We start from the raw sequence: 11286 nt of genomic DNA, 5'->3' as shown, positions 1-11286 counted from the left end.
CGTTGGCAGCCTTCCCGTTGTAGGGGGGATTGTCGGCGGCGGACCCCCGGTTAAAGTTCGACAAGCTCCGGATGAAGACGGCGGGGACACGGACAGGAAGTGAAGTACAACGCAAGTCTGTAGGTTTGGCTACTTTGATTCGTTTTACCGGGATGATTGTCATCAGCGAGCTAATAATGCGAAGAACGTCTATAGATTGTCTCCGCTCCTAGTTATATGTGGTCATCATGAACGATTGGAAATGGATGGAATGCGGGTGTCATTCTTAGGATAGTTGACCTTGGTTCAGGCATCTCTTTGCTGGCAGTGTTGTATTTCGAATGCGAGGGTTAGAGCTCTTCGGAGAAGTTGTTTGGATAAGGAGGTGGGACGTTTGGAGAACGGTCCTTTCAAGCTAGATTTGCGTATCAAAGTGGTAAAGTTATCTTTGTGTGAAAAACGGAAGTGGATGCCTTGCTTCGATTTCGGATTCCTGTCATAAATATTATCAGTCAAGATATTTTACCAGTAATGCACTTGTGATAATCAAAAACCAAATCTCGGAAAAAAGCGTGCAACTATCTATACCTGGACTGTAGACAATGACCAGTGCAATATGTATTAGCACACATGATTGACTGGCCAGATATAGGTGCTAGATGGCAGCCATGTCTGGATGCCGAGTTGATAGGCTCTTTGTACTAATATCCGCGAAAACGAAGAAGTGGAAGAAAATAGAGTAATTGGGGAAATTCAGCCGGCCGGGGTTCACTGATTCCACTTCCATGCCCCTGAAGTAGCATATGGCTATGAGTCCAAACTCCCGTCTTTTGTCCAGTAGACCGACTAGCCCGGTTACTTTCGAGATTGTACTGGATATACCAGTGCACCTAGGGTTGTGAGTTGGCGTCCAATGTCCTCCCTCTTCAGGCAGGATTAGCTTCTTCACGCAATGCTTAGACTGGTTGCGCATGACCGTCGACCAGACTGTGGCAGGTATCGTTCCTGAGACCTGACTTTCCCAGAAAAGTGATAACAATCATTTTGCTGGGGAAACCCGTAGACATCCTATCATTGATCCGAATGCATTAGCTGAATCTAGATCCCTTTTCGCAGGTGAAAACACGAAAATCCCTGAAGTCACTCTTCCGTGCACTAATTTGTGGTCAGACCATTTCACCCCTGCTTGGAGTAGGAGTGGAAGAAAATGTGAAGTACGAGTGTCTTAGTTACCTAAAATCTTTGCAGACAAGGGTGTTCAGTGTTTGGTTAGACTTTTGAGATCAACTAAGTTGCTAACTCGCAGTCTAGCTTGACTACGGAGTGTGCCATGCTTGTTGATCCAACAAAACCTTAAAAGGACAACAACGTGCTTCAGGATTGAAAAATGTGATTCCCATTCTTGCAACTTGATATTGATCCGGCTGCCAGAGATCAAATGATAGATACAGGATCTACCACTCTTTCAATATCCTGCCGCCTCTGAAGCCCAAGTAAGGGCTCAGCAGAATAGGCCCATATCTTAAGAAAATAACTTTCTTTAGATTGTTTGTTCGCCGTGATTGAAAAAGGGTTCAACGCTGCGGAATTCGAGATCTTCGAAGGTTAGGTTAAGATTAGGTTCTATGTTGGCATCCATGCGCTAAGAATGTGGAATCCGTTTGTTGCTTTCCATATTCATTGTATTTTTACTTTTTCGACTCTGTCACTATACGATCTGTTCCTTAGCTTTCCATGGGCAGTTAATATGCCACTTAGATTGCTATAGCTGTATCTTGTTTTTCATTTCTTTGCTCCGTGTGTGTTCTTAAGCCTATATCATGGATATAGAATTCTGAAGGCCTATGTCTTCTTGTTGCCTGTTTATCCTGTGATGTGCTCTCCTCTTCTGCACTGTACAAAGAATGCAGTGTTGATACATACTAGAAGTAACCACAAAGTCACAACTGAAATATTGGTGATTTGTGCTTTCATTATTGTTCTCACTTTTCTTCTTCAAATAGTATAGTACTGAATGTATGGGAGCTATGAGCTACACCTCCAGCATTCAAGACTTTTAAATCCATCTCATGGTGTCATTACTTTGGCATTTTATCTTCAGATTCCACTGTTTCAACTTCATGTTCTTAAATAAACTTTTCTTTTTTTTTTTCATGTGGACTCGGATATCAAATACGGCAAACAGGGTTGCAATGGAAATCATAAGTCATTGGCTTCATGGTTATTTTATGGCGGCAATTATATTGATCTAGATAGCTGTGAATTTGAACTTGCTGCGCAATGTATTATGCTACCGAGACAAGGAATTCTCCGACACGGATTTGAATGGGAGCTTTTTACATCTCTCCGGCAAAACAATATAGTTCAAACACTTATACAAGTGCGAAATTTGGGGACGGTATCTGATGATATTCAAAAAAAAAAAAAATGTGTGCTGATTGCAGGTCCCATCGTGATCATTCTAACAGATGGTAAGCCTTTCAACCCGGAGCTAGGTGCTCAATCAAATGTAGACATAGTTCTACTCTAGTCGACCTACAAGTGTCCAATGTTGGATTCCCAGAATCATATAGCCAGGAGAATGCATACCCTGGTTGCTGACTGGGATGGATTTCAATAGTGTTCACCAAATAGATTTATATGTATAAAATGGTATCAGAAGAAGGCGAAACCAAATCCTTCAGGCACAGATTGATAATGTGCCCATCAGCCATTTCCCGCCGAAGCTAGTTTCTTAATTTTGATCCTCAATTGAAACAAATCTCAAATGTTTCGAGGACTCCACAATAATCTCGATGTTATGTAGTTAGATTAGCTAAGTAGTACCTACTAGGTAGCAGAAGCCACGAAAGAATCCCACAGAAGAAGCCTGCAGTCTCCGTTTACTGAATCTGCCTTGTGTGTACGTATTTCTGTATGAAGGAGGAAGGAAAGTCCTCTCGTAAGAACCTTCTAGCCGTATAGCCCACCTGCGATGGACCATGAGAGCAAATAAAATATAAAGACGGCTCTGCCCAGATTCCATCAATCACAGAACCTATTCTGGTTGCTCGGTCAACCCTCTAGTACTTTTTTGGCTATTATACAACGCCAGGCGCGACAACCGCCTTCCGTATTTTCTAGCGCGCGCTCGGCAACCTCAACGCCTCTGCGCGTCACTCCACACCCACATCTATGTATATCCGTCTTTCGGCTCAACGTGACGCTTGGGAACTGCTGCTAACAGGCTTGGCTGCCTAGACTGCTTCCCACTTTCTTCTCCAATGGACCAGTCCCGACGAGAACAGCCGGGCTCGGCTGGCAACTTTCAAGGCGGGAGGTCAAACAGAGCCCCTGACGAGTTGACACCCACGTTCAATCGCCTTTCTCTTGCGACAGGTTCTGTTACATCTGGGCCATCCTCGTCACCGTCTCCTTCGTCACACCAGTCCCCTTCACGTTCCCTTGACACCAATCACTCCCATTCTCGCCATGACTCCCCTTCTAGAGCCTTCGCCAACCATCCATCCGTTCCCCGGAGAACCCCCAGCTCCAGCTCTTTGAGGGACGAGAGAAGAGTGTCCCCTCCTTCACTACAAAAGAGATCATCGGTCAGCTCCCTACGGTCTGTACAAAACTATAGCGGTAGTGGTGTTGCCCCTCCGCGTCCTAGCCTTTCCAGACGCGCTTCTTCTAATTTCCTCGCTACTACTTCTCCGAGCATGCGTCCCAAATCCCCAGCCCCAGAGCCTGCTCAGCCTGTGGTGCCAACGGCTACCGCCATCGCCCGAGAACATTTTGAAAAGGAGCTGGCTTTACACCAGTCTACAGATCTACAATCCAAAACACTCGTTCTTGTTCAAGATGCTTGCTATGGGCATAGGTTCTCCCGCCCAAGGACCTCCAAAGCTGGCCTGGAGCAAATTGTCGAACGACCAGAACGCCTCCTTGCGAGCATACTTGGCGTATCGACTGCCTATATCCGCATGGGGAGACGATATGGGGGCGGTCGATTTGCCCCACACCCAGACCTTGACGTTCAATCGTTACCGACTCCCCCCTTTCAAATAAGGAAAACGACGCGCACGATATCGCTTAATTCCCCTGCGGTTACCCATGTTCATGGCGCAAAATGGATGGAAGAACTACAGATTATGTGCAAAGCTGCAGAGTCTCGACTCGCGTTGAATGGAAAGGAGCTTGTCCGCCCCAGCAGCTCGGGAAGGGAGAGTGGCGCAGCAAGCACACCAAAACTACACGAGGGCGATCTGTATTTGTGTCGGGAATCCTTAAATGCGTTCGAGGGTGCATTGGGGGGGGTTTGTGAAGCAGTGGATGCTGTGTTTGGACCCACTTCTATTACTCGAGCGTTTGTGAATATTAGACCACCTGGCCATCATTGCTCAGTAGACTATCCGTCCGGGTTTTGCTGGCTCAATAATGTTCACGTTGGTATTACACACGCTGCAATGTCTCATGGCCTCACCCATGCTGCTATCATTGATTTCGATTTACACCACGGAGACGGGTCGCAGGATATTGCTTGGGAGCAAAATCGGAAGGCAAGTGCAGCTTCCAGGAATTCCCCATCTCATAAGAAAACGGCAATCGGTTACTTCAGTCTCCACGACATCAACTCGTATCCTTGTGAGGCTGGTGATGTAAACAAGGTTCGTAATGCTAGCGTTTGCATCGATAATGCTCATGGCCAATCTGTCTGGAACATCCATCTTGAACCGTGGAAAACTTCTGCGGGCTTTTGGGAACTTTACAATACGAAGTACTCTATCCTCCTTGAAAAAGCTCGAAACTTTCTACGATACCATACACAGCGTTTGATAAATTCTCAAAATCCGTCGCTTCCCAAAGCAGCTATTTTTATATCTGCTGGGTTTGATGCTAGTGAATGGGAAGGCGTTGGTATGCAAAGACACAAGGTCAATGTACCGACAGATTTCTATGCCAAATTCACAGCAGATATTGTGCAAATCGCAGAAGATGAAGCCCTGGGCGTTGATGGCAGAGTTATAAGCGTTTTAGAAGGAGGCTACTCTGACCGAGCTCTCATAAGTGGTGTGCTCAGCCACCTGTCAGGGCTTGCGGACAGCCAGAGAACTGGTTTTGAAAACGGTGATAACCGCCTCGCTACTGAAATGATAAGTCGCCTTGGTTTGAATGACTGCCCTGAGACTGTCTTAGAAGAGGATTCAACTTTTGATACTGAGTGGTGGACACTCCCCATGCTGGAAACCCTCGAACTGCTTGCAAACCCACCGCCTCCAACCCCGGCTCGCAAATCTCGTGAGAAGGGGCCTCCGACATATTGTTCTCCAACCCAGGCATCAGCTGCTAAGATCGTTCTGCCTTCCCGTGACCGGAGATCGATTTCATCGCAGCTTAGTGCAGGGGACAGTGGATATCCGCGTCTTCCACTCCCAGTCGTTGACTGGGCAACTGCAGCATATGAAATGTCGAAAGTTCTTATTCCTACCAATCGCCAGACTGTGAGTCTCCAGCACTCAGAATTAAAAGGTGAAAATACTCGGACAAAGCGTGACCGCCATTCAACCTCGAATGTTTCAGAGTTGAATGCGGCTGATGATCGGAAACCAATGCAATTGAGGGAGAGAAAGCCGAAACCACCATCGCCAGAACACCTAACTACTAAGCAACCTTCAAAAGCTTCGCGAAGGGCCACCATCGCCTCGGTGAGCGACATTCCCGATGCCTCTGCCACCGAACCTCCTGAAAGTTGTAACCAAAATCCCAAGCCTGTTGATTCGCACAGTTCACGACGCCTTAGTGTGGCGTCGACGGTGGCATCAACTGGTGGCGCCCGTAGCAGGGGCAGCGTAGAGGAAACTTCACCACCCTCCTCAAATGGGAGTAGCGCCCGTAGGATAGATTCACGCCGGGGGACCTCGAATGGGAAGTCTGGGGAACCACTAACGGTGAAAAAACTCGGAGGTGTCCGGACCAGTCCGAGAAAGCCATCGGCAGCTCGACAAGCACGACCTATAGGCGGTGGCCCCATTCCCCCTGTTCGCTCATCGTCTATAAACACAGATACTTCAGAGCGTGATCTCACCAATCTCTCCGCAGGTATGAGAACGCTTAACATCAAATTAAAAGTCCCAAGCCCGGAAGAGCATGCGGCGAGAGAAGAGGAACGCAGGAAGATTGCTACTAGCAGATCCGCTTCCAGGAAATCCCAGACCTCGAAAGCATCTAGATCTAGCAGCACAACGGCCACCGGGAAGGTCTCAAACCCTGACACTGCGCTAGCCCAGTCTCCACCTCCGCCGCCTGTTGCTGGCACTACCCTATCCACCCGCTTCGACCCTATCAAGCAGGAAATGGCACACCTCCCTCACAAAAACTCTGATATTGAGGGAATTCCTATCCCGGACCTATCGTCTTTCCCACATTCAGCCAACTCATACAGCGAGGTGGTACGGGGGTGGCCATCCGACCCAACAACCAAGCGTACCCACATCGAGCCATCAAAAAACCCCTCCCCTGCCAGTAAGCTGGAGCTTGACGTACCTCCCAGATCATATGCTCATATATCGCCTCCGCTATCCCCTCTATCCCTGGAGAACTCCGGCACCCATCCTCAGATTACTGTAAAGCCTCCGTCTGCCCCGCTGAGTTATCACATCGCTGCCGCTGCACAACCGTCAAATAAACAGCTCCCAATTTTCACATTTAAATCCCGCCACATCTACCTCCGCTATACCGTTCGCCACACCTACCGCTTCCAATGCGCCATCCGTTCTGTGCGAGGAGGAACGTCGGGAGTAATACAATGAGGATCAGTCAGCTAGGATCCATTCGCGCTATTTTCCCTGCTCATATCTCTATTTTGCTCTATTTGCCACTTTCACTATTTGCTTTTATATGTGCCCTTGCTATTATATGTTTAATCATCCTTCTCTTTCTTGTCATCTGCATACCCGGCCCGCCTTGGTGTTGATTAATTGCGCTTCGATCGACTTTAATCTTCAACTGCTGTTTCTTTTTCCAATTTTTCTTTCCTTTTTGCTTTTTCAATTAGTTCGTGAGCTACTATTCCATTCCCATTAATTTTTTCCTTGTTCGTCTTTCTTTTTCCTTGCTTTCTTTTCCGTCTTAAACTTTTGTACTATTTTATTTGTATTTTATTTTTATTTTTACTTTTTTAAGCTGCCATACCCACTAGCAGCCACATCTTGTCCGGTTGTAAAAGCTTCTCTGATTTTTTGTGACTACAATTATACCCCTTGTAAGCCAAAAAGCTATCTATTGTTCTAGCAAGTATGTATTTCCCCGCGCTTTACTGTAATACTACTATGTATTTTCTTCAAAAGGGAAATTGAGAAGGAACGAGATTCATTGAACGAGATTCATTGTTTCTCGGTGTCTGAGGGAGAAGCTTCGCGATTTGGAATCAAACTCCTTTGTCGTATGGGCATTGGCGAAGAAGTAAATTTGATCTTTCTCTCCTAGCACTCTGGAGCTTGTGTCAGAGGACACTGAGGCTTTTTACTTTTTGCATTTTTACTCTTTTATTTTTCGTGACGCTTAATCAATTTCCTTTCTATTTCAATCCAATAGTTGACTCTCAAAACTAATCCGGTCATATGAATGTCTATCTAAGAACAGGTCTCGACTAGGTATGTGTCAAGATTGAATTTATTCTCGCCTGGAAAGAGCTGGAAAAGGATGCAAGGAGGCCGCATGCGGCGGTGTAGCGCCTAACGCTCCGCCCACTTCTCTAGGACGGGTTCCCTCTGTAATCTCAAGTCCCACGCTATAATAAATACATCTAGTACTTCTGTGGACAGTCTCGAGAAAATACCCTTCGCAGAGTAATCGAGCAGTGGCAAAGCTCATATAGAGGAGGCCTCTCACGCAAGCTATACACACTTTGGTTATCTAGACGATGCAAATCCGCTCACGTGTGTACTAGAGAACGGCTTCCCTCGCTAAAGCGTTTATTTTTGCGGCTCGAGGTGGTCTTCCTCCGTTGCCTTTTTTACGAGCCTGAGACTTTATGATCCCCTGAGGTCGGCTCTGTGAGGAGGGCTTAGAGTTGCTTTTCCTAGGCTGAGTCCTTCGTTCCCTTCGGGTGTCAGCCTTGGGTGCTGTGGTGCTTTCCTTTGATGTTTTCTGCGTTGCTTGTTGCTCAACATCTCTTAATGCCGTGGCTATGGCGTCGTGTTTCACGAATCGACTCAGCTTCAGCTTCCCTTTCCTGGATGCCTGAGGCTTTGTAACTCCTTCGGGTCGACTGTGTGGACCTGGCTTAGACTTCTTTTTCTTAGACTAAGTACACTTGACTCCGTTTGGGTGGGTGCCATCATGCCCAACTTTGCTGTTTCCCGCGTTGCTTATTGCTGAGCCTTTTTTGATTCCATGTCAATAATTCGTTGACTCCTGCGCAATGAACCAGTCTCAGTCAAGGACCTAGAACGTATCTTTCGTGTTGAACTGGATCCAATTTTTTCTCTAGCTTGTCCTATACTCTTTCCGCTTTGATCTGGTGGTACCAAAGAGGTTGTTCTCAAATCTTCCTGGCTAGGATGTTTAGCAGCAACATCAGGATATACCACCCTGCGTGAAGAGACTAGTGGTGAACCGATAATTCCAATAGCAGCTGGGGATTTCTTCGGACCACCAACTGAGCGTTCACTCTTCCTCAAAGGCTTCTCTGCACTTGGAGGCGCTGTTTCGGCATGTGATGATCGCAATGACGTAGATTTCCCTCCTTTCATCTTCCTTTCCAGTAAGACGGGATGCATCGCCAATTCCTTTATCGGTAGGCTCTGTAAATTCTTGCTCAATTTGGCGAAGCTCGGCTTCTATCCATCGAATCCAACTCAAGTATTTATCCAGTCGAGATTCATCTCGTGTTCGCACATGGTGGATCCAGCCCATATCCCCAACAAATATTCGTAGCCCTTATATTCACGCGAGCGGAGTTTCGGCACCGCTAGACAGCGTACGGCAAGTTCCAGCGGCCATCATCGAGCCATGCACGCCAAAACGGCAACAATCGCGTACTAATTCCAGTGCCCGTCGTGTCAAGCGCCCACGAAATCTGACAAACTCTGACGCTCAGGGCCAGTTACAAAGGGAGCGCCAGGAGGAGTCCTTTGACAGTTCCGTCTTTGGTGGATAAGAAGCGACGGCATGATCCCAGCGCAGGCGCTGTTCAGCCGTTGTCAGGACAATCACGGAACACGGGCGTCTCTACCGTGGCCGCTTCGCGTACCAACTGACGAGTAAAGGTTGGTTATTTCCAGGTATCTCTACTCAGCCTTGATTTGTGCACGGGAATAACGAGCTTAGTAGCTAGTGAGATAGAGGATAAAGTCAGGCGATGAAACTTCCGGTCTTAAGAAGCCTCTGTCTGCGTGGTGTTGAGATGCTTGGATAGCTCCGTTAAATAAACTTCCCGCGTTTGAAACACGTGGAGCCTTATGTCATCATTGCAAAGTCCCGTTCCTTGGCCAGAACATTCCCGTGCCTTCTCCGTCGTCTCCATCTCCTCCTCCATCATCATCACCACCATCATCATCATCATTGCTTTGCCGCCTGCTCTATGCAGTGGCCTCAGCCAATCGACAGTCATAGGTAGTATACCTTGATTGGTAATAGACTCCTCCGGCTGACCAACATTTGTCCCATATCATATCACATCAGAGAGTGCCAATCCTGAGCTCCCCAGCACTCATCATGGCTCCTATAACATTCTCTACAGGCACCCCGGCCCAGCAGCTGGAGGAATCCTCATTTACGCAAATGGACCTCGATCGTGACCTTGAATCCATAGGCAAACATTGCCAGTTCTCATACTGCAACCAGCTCGATTTCCTCCCTTTCCGCTGCGAATCCTGCAAGGGCACTTTCTGCCTCGATCACCGGACGGAAACTGCGCACAAATGCACACACGCAGGAGAATGGGCAGCTTCCCGACGGAAAAACTCTATCGGAGCCACAGGTACCAGAAACAGCAGCATGATCTCCTCTCTTCCGCCGGTAAAACCTACCGTCTACAACTCTACGCAATGCTCACACCCATCCTGCAAAACCCTCATCCACACGTTGCAAAATACCGGCGTTCACTGCAACGAATGTAACCGCCAATACTGTCTCAAACATCGCTTGCGCGAGGACCATGACTGCGCCAAACTCACCCCGATAGGTGCGCGGCCTACCAGACAAGGGCCGTCCCAGACTGAAAAGGCACGGCTAGCATTCTCCCGCCTACGGATGTGGGGGAAAGATAAATCCTCCACGGTCGCCTCGAATCTGACTCCAAAGCCGAAACCCAACACCGCTGCCGCGCGCATGGCGATGCTTGCAGAGCTGAAGAAGAAAGCAAAAGGCGACCCTAACCTTGCGCTGCCGAAGCGGTTTTACTTGCATGTTGAAGCGTCTGCGGACACCACAACGGCGAAGTATCCCACTGGTGATTTTTATTTCGACTCCGCTTGGAGTGTGGGCAAGGTTTTGGACGATGCGGCACGCAGGTTGCAGGTGCAAAATGTCAATAATAGAGTTGCTGGCGAGGCGGAGAGGCTGCGTGTCTTCCATGTTGAAGGCGGGAAGTTGCTAGAGTTCTCCGAAAAGCTTGGCGCCTCTGGTGGTGTTGCGCAAGGAGACACCATTGTGCTACTTCGCGGTGTTGGTCCGCCGCCAGACCTTGCTATAGAGCGGTGATAGTAGATAGTCTTCTATTGGGCTTGATATCCCCTTTTTTATATCCGTGGGTGGTGATGGCTCTAACGATTTTATTTTTTATTTATTTATTCATTTATTTTGGATTTATGTAACTAATGACAGTTTTTGATCCCTGACTTCCCGGTGTTTATGGCCTTCCTCTGTTTGATGATCAACGCTTACCCCATTTCATGACAGCATTAGCGTGTTCCCAGCATCGCACTTTTGTCGCGCACTCTCGGAAAAGAAGTATATTCCCCATCCCTTTTTTTTTTTTTCTGATCTCGATGTATACATAGAAATATATGAAGATTTATATACCCGTTCACCTGAACCCAAAGCACCGGTTGCGAGGATGTTCAAGAGCGTCATAGAATAGCATCAATTGATATGATATACTGTCAAAATGATATAGCAGATACTAACTGTCTATTAACAACTCGACAATATCAGAATGCATTCGACATTTCTCCATGTTTTCGAAACGTGGGGTGCTAAGGAGAAGTGTCATAAAACTCCCAAACAAATCCCTAAACACTCATTTTCATCTTGATCCCCTTGTGCGGCTTATATCCCCCATAATTGGAAACTCCTCCTCCTTCCACCCATCCATAATCCCCG

The 11286-nt window shown here is 47.5% G+C and overlaps 3 protein-coding genes across 3 annotated transcripts; 2 read left to right on the top strand and 1 right to left on the bottom strand.

Annotated features, from left to right (window-relative positions):
• Positions 1-4427: 4427 nt before the first annotated feature.
• Positions 4428-7336, top strand: HCAG_08002 (predicted protein; the record flags this gene model as incomplete). The annotated part of the gene is made up of 4 exons (XM_001536843.1): positions 4428-6060; positions 6091-6483; positions 7228-7254; positions 7308-7336. 4 exons carry the CDS (start codon positions 4428-4430, stop codon positions 7334-7336), a joined length of 2082 nt encoding a protein of 693 aa, XP_001536893.1.
• A 569-nt stretch (positions 7337-7905) lies between these two features.
• On the bottom strand, positions 7906-8714 carry HCAG_08001 (predicted protein; the record flags this gene model as incomplete). Its single annotated transcript, XM_001536842.1, has 3 exons — positions 7906-8230; positions 8465-8517; positions 8550-8714. The coding sequence occupies 3 exons, from the start codon at positions 8712-8714 to the stop codon at positions 7906-7908; spliced, it is 543 nt and encodes a 180-aa protein (XP_001536892.1).
• Positions 8715-9678: 964 nt separating this feature from the next.
• On the top strand, positions 9679-10860 carry HCAG_08000 (conserved hypothetical protein; the record flags this gene model as incomplete). Its single annotated transcript, XM_001536841.1, has 2 exons — positions 9679-10629; positions 10789-10860. The coding sequence occupies 2 exons, from the start codon at positions 9679-9681 to the stop codon at positions 10858-10860; spliced, it is 1023 nt and encodes a 340-aa protein (XP_001536891.1).
• Between the last annotated feature and the right edge of the window lie 426 nt (positions 10861-11286).

This window comes from Histoplasma capsulatum, genomic scaffold, assembly GCF_000149585.1.
Source record: "Histoplasma capsulatum NAm1 scaffold_10 genomic scaffold, whole genome shotgun sequence".
NCBI classification, from domain to species: domain Eukaryota; kingdom Fungi; phylum Ascomycota; class Eurotiomycetes; order Onygenales; family Ajellomycetaceae; genus Histoplasma; species Histoplasma mississippiense.
Note: the sequence above shows the minus strand (reverse complement) of the source record. Positions and strands in the feature narration are given on the sequence as shown.